The sequence below is a fragment of the Patella vulgata genome, chromosome 4 (genome assembly GCF_932274485.2).
Source record: "Patella vulgata chromosome 4, xgPatVulg1.2, whole genome shotgun sequence".
NCBI classification, from domain to species: domain Eukaryota; kingdom Metazoa; phylum Mollusca; class Gastropoda; family Patellidae; genus Patella; species Patella vulgata.
Genome location: NC_065882.2, coordinates 47,794,008 through 47,811,103, shown reverse-complemented (window position 1 = coordinate 47,811,103; position 17,096 = coordinate 47,794,008). Strand labels below are relative to the sequence as shown.

The window sequence follows — 17,096 nt, the reverse complement described above, 5'->3', positions numbered from 1 at the left end:
GCACACATGCTAACCATTCGGCCATCCAACCTCCTATATTTTGGGATATTTCCCTCGTCAATGGTTGATCACAGTAACGGATTCTTGAAAAATAATTTGCATTTATCGTCTAGGTTGAAAGGGGTAAGGATAATAATGTTTTATAAGTGTACCGTATACTCACCAGTGTCATTATTAAAGGTACCCTGTGGACAAGGATATTGTACATCAAACTGTGTAGCAGGTGGACAGTAGTGTCCAACAGGGCATATTACAGGTGTCACTGTTTGATTCTCACAATAATATCCTGAAATAATATATATATTACATACATGTATACAATAATGTCCTGTTAAAAAATAAATATTTATATTACATACATGTATACAATAATGTATTTATATTACATACATATAAAAAAAAGTGGGAAGCCTTTCGTGGAGGAGTCGATCAGTTCCCGGAATTAGAGGCCTGGCCATTTTTTCCGCACCATCAAGCAAATTAAAGACTAATTAAAAGGACTAAGAGATTTTATTATATTTTGATCGCAAAATAAGGGTTAGGAGTTTATAGAGTCTATGCATATACATATTTTTATAACAGCAAGTCTTAAGCGGCTTTCTTGACACTTGACTCCTCCTGTACTTGAGTCCCCAACGACTATATAAAGGGAACAGCTAAGATAATAAAAATGAAAAATAAGACTTGTCTGTGATATCTCCTTAAGCCTGAAGATTTTGCAAAAGAACAGAACTAGTTGTAGGGTGACCCACCATAAATAAATATCTCCAATTATCTCGACAATTACACCAAAATATTTATATATATACCAAGTCTTAAATCAGTTTCACACATTAAAAGTCACTAAATAAAAGGTCATGTTTTACTTATTAAGCTATGACCATTTAATCATCAATAAAAAACAGACTGAAAAATGGTTACGGGTGTCGGCCATAACATCTGGGCACTTTTGAGTAAAAAAAATAGGTTACATGCTCTTGTTTTGAAATAAGTCTCACTTAACCAGTCCACCGACCATTCCCCGTCTGATTGACATGTCAGGATAATCAAGACTACTTTTTTTTACGAAACATAACAGAAAGCTGGAACAAGAAATTGAATTTAGAAACACACACGTTAGGCAACTCAACAATTGTTTTAAGAACCTTGTAAAAGTAAAATGAAACTACTGCTAGTATCATGTTCTTGCCTAACCTGAGTGTTTCAGAGATATTATTTGTACTAAACCAAAAGATGCCGCTCCTAACGGTATAGTTAATGATAAAGCAATTTAAAAAATAAAACAAACGCAATTTCTCAAGCTGCTGTAATAACCAAAAAGTTAAATATTACTGCTATTCAGAATCGTCAACAATGGATTTTTACGGCTGTAATAGATGATAGATATGTAGAGAATTTCACGTGCGATGGCTATTTATAGACTCATACGAATGTTATCGTACTACGTGACTAGCCAGAAATCACTTCGAGACAAGCCACTTACGTGTGCACATTCGCCGTGTTGAGTTCAACTTTCAGTAGAGAAAATTTTCGCTGCATGGGGCACCCTACTAGTTTCAGAGATTGTATGCACAAAAAATTACAATTCTGATATAATGTTGGAGAAGACTTAGCTAAACACTTTACAAATAGAGCATTTCTTATTGCTCTTAATACAAACAATTTGGATGATATTTATATGAAATCTTCTTTACCTTCAGGACATACAAGACAAGCAGACGCAGTATCTGTTGGTGAATATTGACCTGGATTACAAGGTATAGGATAGGTTGAATTGAGTGGACATTCAAATCCTGCTGGACATCGGTCACCCACACCAGTATGAGAAATACCACTGTTTGGTGTGGCCACATTTACACCTTTAACAAAACAATAATTATTCATCATTAGCAAAATTAATAAATTGTGCTAGTCAATAACTACTATTAAATGAAATGAAATAGGGTTTACTTAAAGTTTTACTTTTCTACAATAAACAGGCTAATGAAGACCAGTGTGCTATGTGGGAAATTTTGCTTTGATAGTAGTGTTTCCACCTACTCTTCATCAAACTAAAACTGTTAATTGCTCTTTTACATGGACACAAATGTGTACACAGAACCTCGGTTTCTGTAATATCAACACAACTGGACATTGTTCTTTACCAGGATCTCCATCCTGCACTATGCTGAAAAATCACAGATGGCTTTCTCTGCCAACGTCGTGATCAAGGCCCCAACCTTCAGGTTAGTGAGCTTTAGTCACTAAGCAATTAATTATTAGTCATTCCACTTGAGTACCTTTCACCTGTTGGTTAGTGATATTTACTTGAAATAGCAATATCTACACATTTGAAAATAGAATTGGATTCCACGATCATAGTTTTATGCCTTCAATGGATATAGTCTCCAAATCAATAGTTAATAGGACTTCAAAGATCATAGGATACAGTCTCCAATCAATAGTTAATAGGACTTCAAAGACCAGAGGCATTATGTGTCTGGGATAAGAAGAACATATTTACTAACTTCATTTAAGAGAATCTTTTCAACTCTTATTTATTCTTTTTTTAAACATAAAAGAAAAATTACCAGAAACACAGTAGAATCCTTCTTGACATGGATTGGTTGGTGCTGATAAACCAGGTGTGGCACAGTACAATCCTCCTGTACATAAACTACACTCAGATTCATTGGTCAATTTCTGATTAGCTCCAAAGGTGCCTACTGGACAAGGATAATAACTACCACCTGTACCAGGTGGGCAGTAGAAACCCTGGGGACAGGGTGTGGCTTCATCGTTCTTGGTACAATAATATCCTTCTGGACATGGGTCACAGACATCTGCTCCTGTATGATTCATGAAGGTGGCTGGAGGACAGGTCAAAGGTCGGTCCGAACCGACTGGACAATAGTGACCAACAGGACAGATATCACCGGTTGTACCATCTACAGAGAAAGATATATTTCATTTATTAGCTTAAATTATAATAATTTCATTTGTTTTATAATACAAATATACATCTTAAATAGGAAATGGAGCTAAGACATAGTAAATTTTGTATGCTATTTGTATGTAGAGCTCATTAAAAATTAGACTGGTCACATTATATTCCAAAAAAAACTTCAGAATTAGTAGACATCGAATGCTGGTTTTACTATTTCTAATGTAATTGAAATGCTGTTTAAAGAATCAACTTTAATTTATAAAATCAATTTTGGGATTTTTTCCGATGCATTTTCAGATTTCTAAATTCAAACAAGTAGTAAATATTCTACTTGTTTTAATTGACATTGAATGATGAATACTAACATATCAGTTCAAAAAGTATTGCAATAAGAATATTCGTGAGTACTAATAATGTATACTGAGCCATTGATGATGGACTGTAAAATAATATTTAAAAGATTGAAAGGTGTTCGTAGCAAGATTTAGAGACATACCTGTAGGATTTGGTACTTGTGCTTTACTGGTACAATAAAATCCTTGCATACACTGCCCTGTTACAGTACTATTACCTTCTTCTAAACAATAATAACCTGGATCACAATTAACACATGAACTAGAACTCTTCTTTCCTGTAATAATACATAAACAATACATGTTATAACTTATATAATATTTGATTCCATATCTTTGTTCCACTGATTCAGAAAATGTTGATGTTCCTGTATTCTTTCTGTCTGTTCTGCTGGGCAGCTACAGGGGCGGATCTAGGAATTTTGAAAAGGGGGGGGGGGGCGCCAGAAAATGAGGGCACTGACTGCGGAGACGGGGCACGCCGTCGAGAGGGGTTGGGGGGGGGGGGGGCCCAAGAAAACTATCCGCCATTTCCTTGCATCTGTAGCCATTCCAAGAGCTATTTGGCTGATATTTTCGTCTAAGTAAAAGTTCGGAAACCGTTGCTAAAGCCTTAAAATCGAGCAAAAAAGCCAGTTGAACATGTGACTCGCGCCCCCCCCTTGGATCCGCCTCTGAGTTATGTAAGTGCAGGAATATTAAGATTCAAGCTTGTTCTTGCTATGTTGTTCATTAGGAAGCAGATTCTAACAGGTGTATTTCTATAGACAAGGCAGAAGGACTGTATGCCACTTAACAAAAGGAACCAAAAGGAGAAAATGGCACTATTATAATAATCTAATTTGCTAAGACAATGGTAGCAAGAAAGGATAGAATGGTCTTACCTTCAGATGGTTGATATGTTCCCTTGATACAAGGGACTGGTGACGGTGTACCCTGTGGACAATAGTGACCAACAGGACAAAGATAACCATAAAGTTTAGCAGTAGGAGCAGGTTCTGGTGAACCTATTTCACAATAATAACCGGCTGTACATTGTTCATATGGTTTTATTAAACCTTGTGATGGACAATAGTAACCTGGATCACATGGTATGCACTCATTAGCATATCTTAGTCCAGTAAAATTGTTGTATGTTCCTAATGGACATTCAGTACCTGTAATAAGTAGGCAATATATATGTTAATATAAAATGCAAAAGTACAGAATTACATTGAAGGTTATTAGAATTATAATTGATATTGTAACAGTAGTTATTTTCTATCTTACCATAAACAGATCCTTCTTCACAGTAGAGACCAACAGGGCAGATATTACCAGTTGTACCATCTGTTGGTGTTGGACTACTAGCACCACCTTGACAGAAATACCCAGCAGCACATTTATCTTCTGGTACTGTTAAACCAGACTGAGCACAGTAATAACCGTAACTACATTCTGAACATTCAACTAAAACACAGATCATTATAATTATATCGTTGTTCATTATTTGGGGGTTGTGGGAGTGTGTGGAGGAGTGGGTTGTAGATAAGTAATTATGGAAGACAGTCTTCCATAAGTAAGCAAGGCTTATCCCAATCCAATCAAAACTGGGTTATAATCTCCTTTCTGTTATTTGTTCACAGTCATATACTACCAAGGTGATATTTGTATCAAGCTATCATTTCCTTGGTTCTTTCACCATACTTTTGACATGTGGTTCAATGCCCACTTGACATAAACTAGGTTATTTCAGGACTAACACATTATTTTAATAATTCGCTTGGGATTTTAACCTCTTCACTTGATTCAATAATATACCGTATGATCTAAAGCAAACGAATTAGACCATATTATAACCAACAAACCCCCTCTAATGATTTGTATAAAAAGCTAAAACTTACCACTTGATTCAAATCCTGGTGTATTGCTAAATGTACCAGGTGGACATGGGTTCTGTTGTTTATAACCTGTACCAGTAGGACAGTAATGACCAACAGGGCATTCTACAGGATCAATAATACCAGTAGTATTACCCATTTCATATGGGTCACAATAAAACCGGGATGGACAAGAGTCACAACTAGACTGACCAAATGCAAACTGGTACTTTCCTGTCAACAGAATCAGATATTTATCATTATGTATTTGTTATGTGTATGAGCAGAGAAAAACATGAAAAACTTTCATCAAATACTTCAATTTGTTTTTTTTAAGTATGCTACCGGTATTGAAGAAATAAATAGAACACTAATGCTAATTATAGTTAATTAAGCAGTAAAATAATATATGATGTAGCAAGTTTGTCAACACCAAAAATCGTTTGAAAGTAAGATGTAAGCATTGTTTTACCTCTCTCACATATTATGGGTTGATCTGATCCTACAGGACAATAGAATCCCTTAGGACAAATATAACTAACAGGACTTGATGTTATCTGACCTTCTGGACAATAATAACCAACATTACAAGGATTGGTAACTTCAACTAATCCTAATCCATCACAGTAGAATCCTAGAAATATACAGAACTTTACTAACAACTTGAAATTTAAATACAGATTAATAATAGGGTTACCTAGTCCTGGAGTATATGGTACTACTGGTATTACCAGCTGAGTTAGATGTTATCTGGTCCTGGAAGATATGGTCATACTGGTATACCAGCAGAATTAGGTTTTACCTGGTGTATATGATTTACAGATGGTAATATCAGTGTTGTGGGTAGTTTGATTTTAACTGGTGTACATGCTTTACATTTGTTCATATCAGTATTATTGATACTGTTAGATTTTAACTTACCGGTATGTACAATATATACAAATGGTAATATCGGTGTTTCAAACAGAAAGAAATTTTACCTGGTGTACATGGTTTACAGTTGGTAAAATCAGTATTACCAACACTTTTCATGTAAAGATTTACAATTGGTAAAATCAATGTTCCTAGCAGAGTTTGATATTACATGGTGTACATTAATATTATCAGTAGTGTTAGAGTTTAGTTGGTAAAGTAATATCTTACCTGGTGTACATGGTTTACAATCAGTAATATTAGTATTACCGGTCGAGTTAGAGAATGTTCCTATAGGACAAGCAGTAGGTGTGGCTGTACCTTCTCCACAATAATGTCCACTTAAACATATAAATTCTGTTGGATCAGGCACATTCTGACCACTTGGACAGAAATATCCAGCTTTACATAGTCCTGTTAAAAATGAGTCAATATTTAAACATGCATTATGCAAGAGCTAAATCTGCCTATTGCAGGTCTTTCTTTAGGCCTGAAATGTTTTCTAAAGTATTAATTAGACATTAATTAACTGATCCAGGCCTTAATCAACTCTCGATGGCACTAGATTTCTTTGACATTAAATAGATTAGAATGGTTCAGCGATACTTTGATTTAATCAAATATGGAGGACAGAGACTTAGCTTCGATCAACCAGTACGGTGGTTGAAATTATTGCACATGTCTGTCAAACCTTCAAAGGCTAATATCTTCGCTTGCAATAGAGTAATTTGAATGAAATTTTCAAATTATTCATTTTACATCATCTACTTTCAAACTATTATAGCAAGAATGGCTAGTTCTTTATCTAAATCTTACATAATGTATCTTTAATACTTTATTAAAGCGATAACTCCTCAGGGTATTGCTATCACAACTATTTGACAAGTACTAAAATATAATTTCCATACATACATAATGATCAGTTTGGTGGAAAGGCAACAACATCATTACACAAACATTTGATGAATAATTCCATAACTGCATTAGCAATTAAAGTAAGTTATGGAATGAAAAGGTGTTTATTGTCTTGTAATGCAATACTAAAGTCATTCGAGAGAAAGATGATAATTTCTAATTTTCATGATTACGTGCAAGGTAGGGTAATCTTGCCTGGACATTGGCATTTGCACCCACTCTTCTTCGATTTCCAACAGTTAATGGTTCTTTATATGCACGACAAAGTGGACATGGTTTTCGACCTAATGGCACCTCACCTGACAAGTGGAGGATGACCTTAAAATTCTGTTAAGTATTACCTTTGGGCGTTGATAGTTGGTAATCATCACAATAAGAACCAGCATCACAGTTGACAGGTGCTGATGATCCTTGAGGACAATATGTACCTGGTATACATCTTCCACCTGTTATATTAAACTCTGGACAGGTACACATATCATTTACTGTATAATTACCTATCAATAAGAAATAACTTTATATCAACAACATATCAATTCATTTAAACTTTTGCCCATGGTATGTCTTGAACAATACTTCATAAGCAAGTAAATCACATTAATCCAATTTTAATAAATTATCTTATCCATAGAAAATTTTTAACTAAGATATGATGAACTGAAAAATCTGCAACCAATGCATCCACTGAATCTTTTAATGGGCTCTTTATGATCCAAATGAATCCAAACTAAGGGATTATCGACAGTTGATATTCAATTTCTTGATATTTGAGTACATTTTAGTGTGGATCAAGTCATGGAAAATTTGATTTTTTTTGCTAATAAAGCTAATGACATACAGAGTCTATTATGCTAGTTTACAGCTGCCTAAAATACAATTTCCTACTAACCATAGATAATAGGTTGAGAATGTGTAGCTCCACCAGAACAGAACCAACCAGCACTACAGTTCCCTGATGGTTGACTGTTACCTTGTCCACTACAATACTGACCAGATGGACACATTAAACATGCTGTAGCTGAACTTTTAGTAGTGTCAGAATTATAGGTTCCTTGTGGACATTTATACTGGACATCATATTGTGTACCGGGTGGACAGTAGTGACCACTAGGACATGGTGAGCTGTAAGGATCACTTGTATTGGCTGTACAATAATATCCTCCAGGACAGACATCACATGATCCCTTTCCTGAAATCATTAAAACAGTTCATGATGAGCAAAATAAAAAAAAAACAGACGCACAAAGTGTTGAAATATGCCCATACAACTGCCATAGACAGCCACTTAATGGAAATGAAAACTTGGATGTTGACTAAATTTGATAAGGATGAAAACTGAACGGAATGCAGTTTACTTTGACATGTTCCCCCTACAAACTCTGAATTATTATACTATCTTATATCTTTGTATTGATGGATATACACACTAATATACTGCTCTTTCATGTTATCAATTCATTTCGGGTCATTATAAAGATTATTTTTTATTGTTTTAGTCTGAAATAAATAAAGATACAAAAACTTACTTTTAACTGATGTATAAGTTCCGGCAGGACATGGCACTGGTTGTGTTGAACCTGTAGGACAATATGAACCTGGATGACATTCTCCACCTAAACCTTTATGAGGTGATGAGTCTGATGGTGCAGCTACATCCACACCAAACTCACAATAATATCCAGCTTGACATTGTCCATCTGTATCTGATGACCCTGGTGTTCCACAATAATCACCTCCTGCAAGATAGAGGCAGCAATTTTAAAACCTCATTAACTAAACAGTTATATTCTTGAATTCAATCAAATATCAATTTAAAAAAACTAGTGACAATTTTTTAACAACAATACAAAACTTCAACTAATTTATAATTTCAAGTAAAATGATTTTACCCGTAATTATTTATCAATGGAAAGTTTTTAACAACAATACAAAACTGTTCAGATGATCTCATATTGTCATGTAAACTGAATTTACCTCTACATGGAGTACATTGGGATTCATTGATGAGACCTGAGGCATTTCCAAAAGTGCCGGTTGGACATGGTTGTAGATCTGCTCCAGTACCTTGTGGACAGTAGTAACCTTGACTACAGATATCTGCACTTTCTCTGCTGACACAGTAATGACCTTCTGGACAGATATAACAGCTGGATGCTCCAGTGTGATTCATGTATGTGGCATTTTGACATGGACCAGGAGAAACTGACCCCTCCTCACAGAAATGACCAATAGGACAAATATTACCTGAAGAAAAGATAAAAAGAATATTGTTTTTCATACTTGGGCATATGTCATTAAATAGCATTTGTAGAGAGATATTCCAGTATCAAAATAGAAAAATATCTGAACATTTCAAAATTATTGAGGAAAATTAAACTTTTTCATCCTTTAAAAGTGTTAATAAATAAAAAATGTTTAAACAACATTTTCTCACCTGTATTACCATCTGTTGGATTAGAGTTATTTGCTCTTGATGTACAGTAATATCCAGCAGAACATAATCCTGTTATATTGGTCTGACCCCAACTTTCACAATACGATCCTATTTAAAAAATAATAGAAAGTAGGATACAATTTGAAGAGTTTTGAATATTAACACAGAAATCTTAAAAATTATATTAGATTTACTTTTGAAAAGAGAAGTTCAAACAAATTCAGATAGTCATTTTCTGGATTAACATTACTGTCATAGATTTTAACATTTTCACCACGACATAATTCCTACTGTTGATAGGCTAATTGCTTAATGAATAACAACTATATATATACACCCACCTGCACTACAACGAATACAGTCACTTTCATCACCGAGGCCAATTTGATCTAAGAATGTTCCTGGAGGACATGGGTTCGGAGATGCTGTACCATTAGGACAATAGTTTCCAGCTGTACATTTATCACCATATAGTTTACCTACTGGATCTGGTTCTTCTGAGCTCAAGCTACAGTAATATCCTATAACAACAACCATCATTTATTATTACATGAATACATGCAGACTTCACACAAAAATACACCATTGTTTTAAAAATAAATCCAAAAATGCTTTCCGAGGTAAAATAAACACTGAAACTACAAAATGTCTAATTTGTATTTTCAACAATATTTAATTTATATTAAAAAGTAAATATAATTTAATTTTTGAATGGTGTTTATCGCATTTGGGATAAGACCACCCTATTTCTTGTTGATACTTGCATGTAGTTGATATCTAATAGAAACTAAATTTTGAAGAACATAATGCAATTCATCATTACTTGTTAATGTCTGCGAGTCACATAAATGTCATTTTGGAAGTAGTGATGATGACGTATTCATTAATTTCAGGGCATATTTTGAACCTTAAGAGTGATTGTTTTCAGTTTAATCTTGATCAAACAAAGAATTCACTTACCAGCCCAGCATGTCCCTGACTCGGATATTAAACCTGTTCTACTACAATAATGACCTGGGGTACATTTCTGACAATCTGTGTCTGCCAGTAGACCTGTTATATTACTGAAAGTACCAATCGGACAACCTACGCCATTGATAGTTCCTGCTAGACAATACTTTCCCATCGGACAGATATCTCCTGTAACACCATCAGTTGGTGTTGAATTATAAGCTCCTAGTGTACAGAAATAACCAGACGTACATAATCCTGTGGTTTCTCTATTACCTAGAAAAAACAATAGAGTTTTATTCTCAACAACTTGAACTTAAAATTAGACTGAGTTATCAAATGTCATAATAATTTTAATTATCTAGTAAATTGAATATTAATGTGAGAGTAACTATCTGATCAATAATAAGTAGAACAGAAGCAAAGCATACCTTCTCCTGAACAATAAGACCCTGGATCACATGGTGTACACTGAGTATCACTGGATATTCCTGTCTTGTTGCTATAACTACCCTTAGGACAAAGATATTCTTTGTCATGTTTTGTACCATCTGGACAATAGGAACCAGCAGCACAAATTGTTGGCACCGAAACGCCTCTGTAACTTCGATACCTTCCAGAGAAGTTACCAGAAGAGGTAATATTTGCATCATCTAGTGTTTCATAATCTCCTGCAAAAGTTTAATTGAGAGAAAAAATAGTAGAATAAATACTCAAATAATAAAGAGTTTTCAGCCTTATTAGAAAACCAACTACCTTTTCCAAAATCTATTTCTGAAAAAGGAATAAATACTATAACTTACCAAAAGCCTTACAGTAAGAACCAGCTGGGCAGACATCACAATCACTTTTCTTCCAGTGAGGCTGGAATGTTCCCGATGGACAGCCTGTTTGATTCCAACTACCCGACAAACAGAAGTGACCTGGACTACAGGCTAAATCTACAGGTCTTGGAGATGCTTGACCTTCTGGACAGAAATAACCAGCATCACATGCACCATTTGGTGTTGATAATCCAAATTCTTGACAATAGAATCCTGCACTACATGGCTGACAATCACTGATATTAACATTGCCTTCACGATCTATATTATTTCAAATGGAATATAAATATCAAACAGATTACTACATATATCAAAAGTTGAAACATAAATATCAAACAAATTATATAAAGATGAAATATGAATACTAAACAATTTAGTTATTTCAATAGATGGAATATGAATACCAATTACAAATAATAACAATGTTTAAAGATGGATACTTGAGATTAGTTTGGAAACTAAATGAAACCAGTTTTCGACGTAATCTTTTCAGTACCAACTAGTGTAATTAAGACAGACGTAAGCCATATAGTTGGTTATGAGGGAAATTTGGGCTTGGACAGCAGCACTACGGCCTACACTTATTTTGAATGACAACTATCTAGGGCTCTTGTTTGTACACAGGACTTCAGTATTACTACATAAGATTTTATCTACTGAGCTTACAATAGTTGTCAATGACAATGATTTATACTGACCTGAATAAGTTCCGGGTGGACAAGGTGCTTCTACAGTTGTACCGTTTGTACAATAATGACCGTTAGAACATGGTTGTGGATTAGGAACTATAGAACTACCATTACAGAAATAACCAGCATGACAATCACCAGATGGACTAGACAGAGCATGTATTTCACAGTACTGACCTAATGGACATGGTACTGGTTGAGAACTACCAAGTGGACAATATGTACCTATAATAAAAAGATAAGTTGAGAAACAAGTAGCTTATAAATCCTTGAAATAGACACTAGTGTTTTTCAAAAGCTTTAAGTTAATAATAGCAGTACTTTTTATAATCAAGATCTTTAAACAATATATTTCAGGTCTAATACCAGACATGGTGTGAGTAGTGACTGGACCATGATTTTACAACACATATTTTTATTTCTATTAAATTTTGACAGTCAGACTACGATAATTTAGTTCTAGTACAATAACTTTAGATTTTGATTTTGTGTGACATGAAATGAAATGGGGTCTAACGTCCTACTTTTCTGCACCAACTGGGCTAATGAAGACAGGCATACACCCTGCAGCACTATGGCCTACTCTTCTTACAAATTCCAACTGTCAAGGATTTTCTGGTGCACAAGCGTGCATACAGGACCTTGTTTTTTGTCCCATCCAAATGACTAGGCATTGTTACTTGCCAGGTCCTTTGTCTGACAAGCGGATATCATGCCGAAAGAAACTTTATCGGCTAATACCATGATCGAGCATTGGACCTCCAGGTTAGCTAGCCAACACCTACCCACTGAGCCGCCGTGGATTCCATGTATGGATTCAAATACAATGATTAATATATTACCTGGTGTACAGATACCTCCTGTATTATTTCTAGAGAAGAGGGGGCAGGTGGTATTAATACTATAATCATCAGTAGTATTAACTATGGGTGATGGTTTATCTGTAAATGCTCCACCAGAACAAAACCATCCCTCAGCACATTGTCCTGTTGGTTCAGCTAAACCATCGCCACTACAATATTCACCACCTAGAATTTAAAGACAGATAATGGAAAAGTCAACAAAAACAAATAATGATAAACATTTAGACAGTTTTATAGCACATTTTGTTAATACATATACACTCAGTAAACATTTGATAAATTTAAGGGGAAGAAAGTGGGGAGTGGTGTTTAACCCTAATGATCTACAGTGCAACAGTTACTCGACTCAGTCCCCAACAAAACCACTATGAGCCAATCTAATGCTTTCCAGTACTTCAAAGAACATAAATCTTCATATAGTCAAAGTGATTAATAAAATTTACATTCAATTTATTTTAAGAAATGGTGATGCTCGACTGAATATTCCAGAATTGAATTCTGTCAAACCCAACTAGAGCATCGCTAACGCATATACGTCCACATTCCTGCTTTGATTGATATGGTACTTTTTAAAATGAAGAGAATGAAATATGAAATGGCTGTAATATGACAAGAGGCAAAGAAGGCTAAGCATTTGGTCTGTTTTACTCATACTGATACTGATATCACACATCAAGCCATTTACACTAAATATGAAATAAGTTTTACTTACAAATACGTCAAACGTCTTTATTTATTTTTCTAATACATACAAATTATTTTTTAGAATTTAAACACAAGCACCGACGGCATATGAAAATATCTCAACCAACCATGACAGCTGAAACATATTCGTAGTGTTTTATTACGTCACGATTCTACTCACACCACATCAGTGAGAGGACTGAATTCCGCATCACACGATTGCAATTCCGTCAATTCGGAACATTGCAGACTGAAAATTGAGCATCCCCTATATATTACCTGGACAAGGTAGACAATCATACATATTATCTCCATGTGTCTGATTATTGTAAGTTCCTGACGGACACGGATATTGTCGGGCTGTCTGGGTACCAATAAGACAATACGCTCCTGAAAATGGAAGAGAAAACAAAATGGAACATTTCATGAAATATTGGGCTTCAATAACTCTCTTATCCACAGAGAAATATATCAGCAAATTCTATTTGGATGATAATTAATTTTTAAAGAACTTGATTATAGTTTGATTTTGAAAAATTCGAGACAAATTCGCCAATCCATCATTGAGATACAGAAATTTATGAGTCAAACACAATAAAAGCTATGGTAGTTTTAATGGTTAATCATGCAGAAGGCTTTGTTCTACATAGGCCATTTCTTGGACTTAGGGTCATTTTCAATGATATTGTATAAATCTAAAAATGTCTTTTCCAGTTGAAAGTGATAATTACTACAAAATAATAAAAGATGTATTGAATGTTTACCTGTAGGACAAGGTGTAGATATATATGTAGTAGAGTTAGCTAGACAATAATAACCAGCAGGACATGAGAAGCAGACGGCTTGATGTGTGATATCAGTATAAGTTCCAGCATCACAACCTATAGGATTTATTGTTCCTTCTGGACAATAGTGACCAACTGGACATTCACCTGAAACAGCACAATGAACAGAAAGATAAACACTGAATGTCAATCAAACCAACAAGAGATACATATTGTGCATTAATTTCATGTTTACCAAACCTGACTGAAGAGCAATGGAAGCAAGTTGCTTTTGTGGTTTGCAAAAACTACTGGAAATATTCAGGTTTGTAAATTGTCAATAATTTCAAAGTTAAATTTTGCATATGACAGATCGGTTATGTCTTAAAAAATGATATAATTACCACCAAATCCAGTATTGTTATTATTTGGTGCAGCAGTATTCACACCGCTTTGACAATAATATCCTGGTGCACATTTGGCTGTTGTGTTGATTAATCCCGGTACATCACAATAATATCCTCCATCACAATGACTACATTCTGATTCTTCCATCAACATCTCTGTAGGATTATAGGTACCACTCGGACATAGAGACATGTTAAAGCCAGTTACTGGTGGGCAGAATCGACCTTTAGGACAAGGGTCGGGATGATCTTTGTTAACACAATAATATCTTGCTGGACATGGATCACATTCGTTAGCCAAGGTGTGGTTCATATATGTACCTTTAATACAAATTAACAGTAGCATAATACCTTTAATACAATTTACGGGGTAATAATCTTTAATACAGATTAACCGTGTAATAACCTTTAATACAAATGAACAGTGTATTAGCCTTTAGTACAAATCAATAGTGTAATAACCTTTAATACAAATTAACAGTAGTGTAATAACCTTTAATACAAATTAACAGTAGTATAAAAACAAATAATAAAACTCAGCATTATAATAATTAAAACATCCAGAAACTGAAGCATGCTTCAATCTTTTCTTTATTTATATAAATAGTGATGCTAGAGTTTAATAATCTAAATCATTATCTTACCATCTTCACATGGTAATGGTATTGATGAACCTACGGGACAATAGAAACCGGGTGGGCATATATCTCCTGTTACACCATCATTAGGAGTGCTAGAGTTTGATGAGCTTTCACAATAATATCCTGCGTCACATTCACCTAGTGAACACATAATGAAATGTCAATAAGGGCATATACAAAAATTCAAATTATTTCTTGTTATTTATCTGCCATGTCACCCCCATAGATCGTAATTGTACACCATGCACAAATTTGTCTTAACTTTGTATGTTCTTAATCTGGATATAAAAAAAAAGAATATTTCCATAAAATTAGATTCTAACCTGTGTAGTTTGTCATTCCTTCTTGAGCACAATACTTTCCACCTGGACAATCCAGACAATCAATAATAGACTGCCTGCCAGTATCAGGCAAATATTTTCCTACTGGACATGGTTCAGATGCTCCACTACCTTCTGGACAATAGTGACCAGCTAAACAATAATCTCCATATGACTGACTACTTGGATTTTGGACAATTGCACCTAAGGTACAATAGTGACCACTGGTACAATTTCCTGCTGGAGAGGTCAAACCTAAAAACAGAAAAAATAATGAATATTTATATAATAATTCATGATATAGTTAAGGTAGCTTGATTTATTTTCATTCAAACTACTTATAATATCAGTCTCAAGCAAAACTTTCTATAGTAATTTATCATATGCATACAGAAGTACAATAAAAGTATGTTAAAAGTATGGTATCCAGTGTTCTATGTATAAGCCTATTTATTTTATATTGCCATATAACTAAACTGAGCTATAGTTTGGGAGCCTAAAATATTTGTCATCAATATATATACTACTATTTAAACATGATCAAATGGTTTTGGTTGTGTGAGTCATTGTTTTAGTAAATTAAATACCCACCGTCAACATCACAGTATGTTCCTGGCAGACATGGTTGACATTCTGTGACATTCTGTAACATCACCTGGTTGCTGAATGTTCCAGCAGGACATTTGATGCCTTGGTAAGAACCTCTGGGACAATAATAGCCTGGTTGACACTTATAACCTGTTATACCATCTGTTGGAGCACATATATTGGCACCACTAACACATACAAAACCAGCATCACATAGATCAGTTGGTAAAATTAATCCTGTAAAATACATTTTATACATATATTGACTTAGATGCAATCACAAACATTTAGAATCACCAAAAGATTTTAAAAGATACCTATGATGCTTCCCCGTTCAACCATAGATTATTTTAGACAGCATTCAGCTGTGAGGCTTCTGGAATGATGAGTGAAATGTCTATGGTTTAAATTATTTTAAACAATATTTTTATTTAGGATGTCTGACTGGATGGGAACTGGCTTAGACTTTCTAGAACCCATCTCTCTCCTTTGAATCCTATGTGGATTAAGAAGACTCTTGAGGCCAACGATAGAATGATATCTGGATGGCCTGAAAATTTACCTTCTTGTTTGGATGATTCAAAAAACCAAGCCTCACCTAAAGAAACATTAGCCTGTACAGAAATATGTTGAAATGTTAAACACTACTTGGCAGCATAACAAAATAAAATAGGGTAGTTACCTGGAGAATCACAGTAATAACCGCCTTTACATGGCTGACATTGACTTTCTGTCTGTAGCTGAGTTCCGTTGCTAAAACTTCCTGGTGGACAAGGAAAGGTTGTTTTGGCACCAGTTTGTGATGGGCAGTAGTAGCCAGATGGACAGTCTTCAGGAGTTACCACTCCATGATCCGGGTCTCCAGTAACAACACCTTCTTCTACAGGATCACAGTAACTAAAAATAAAAGAGAGCTTTCACATAGGTTTTTTTATTTTTATTTTTGACTTAACACTTAACAGTAAA

At 34.6% G+C, this 17,096-nt stretch overlaps 1 protein-coding gene across 1 annotated transcript in view; it reads right to left on the bottom strand.

The window, feature by feature from the left end:
• The window catches only part of LOC126819809 (uncharacterized), a 117,057-nt gene that overhangs the window by 35,452 nt on the left and 64,509 nt on the right, over positions 1-17,096 (bottom strand). Inside the window, exons 49-75 of the mRNA XM_056100271.1 lie at positions 16,813-17,027; positions 16,134-16,367; positions 15,546-15,797; positions 15,226-15,360; positions 14,579-14,902; positions 14,175-14,342; positions 13,690-13,800; positions 12,706-12,891; positions 11,873-12,088; positions 11,154-11,435; positions 10,782-11,021; positions 10,360-10,626; positions 9,741-9,920; positions 9,400-9,507; positions 8,940-9,209; positions 8,492-8,701; positions 7,855-8,154; positions 7,307-7,462; positions 6,282-6,464; positions 5,611-5,772; positions 5,163-5,372; positions 4,549-4,728; positions 4,164-4,436; positions 3,423-3,557; positions 2,571-2,927; positions 1,695-1,859; positions 164-286 (exon numbers count right to left, since the gene is read on the bottom strand). Of these exons, the coding sequence (XP_055956246.1) occupies positions 164-286; positions 1,695-1,859; positions 2,571-2,927; positions 3,423-3,557; positions 4,164-4,436; positions 4,549-4,728; positions 5,163-5,372; positions 5,611-5,772; positions 6,282-6,464; positions 7,307-7,462; positions 7,855-8,154; positions 8,492-8,701; positions 8,940-9,209; positions 9,400-9,507; positions 9,741-9,920; positions 10,360-10,626; positions 10,782-11,021; positions 11,154-11,435; positions 11,873-12,088; positions 12,706-12,891; positions 13,690-13,800; positions 14,175-14,342; positions 14,579-14,902; positions 15,226-15,360; positions 15,546-15,797; positions 16,134-16,367; positions 16,813-17,027 (5,642 nt within the window). The remainder of the gene's footprint in view (positions 1-163; positions 287-1,694; positions 1,860-2,570; positions 2,928-3,422; positions 3,558-4,163; positions 4,437-4,548; positions 4,729-5,162; positions 5,373-5,610; positions 5,773-6,281; positions 6,465-7,306; positions 7,463-7,854; positions 8,155-8,491; positions 8,702-8,939; positions 9,210-9,399; positions 9,508-9,740; positions 9,921-10,359; positions 10,627-10,781; positions 11,022-11,153; positions 11,436-11,872; positions 12,089-12,705; positions 12,892-13,689; positions 13,801-14,174; positions 14,343-14,578; positions 14,903-15,225; positions 15,361-15,545; positions 15,798-16,133; positions 16,368-16,812; positions 17,028-17,096) is intronic.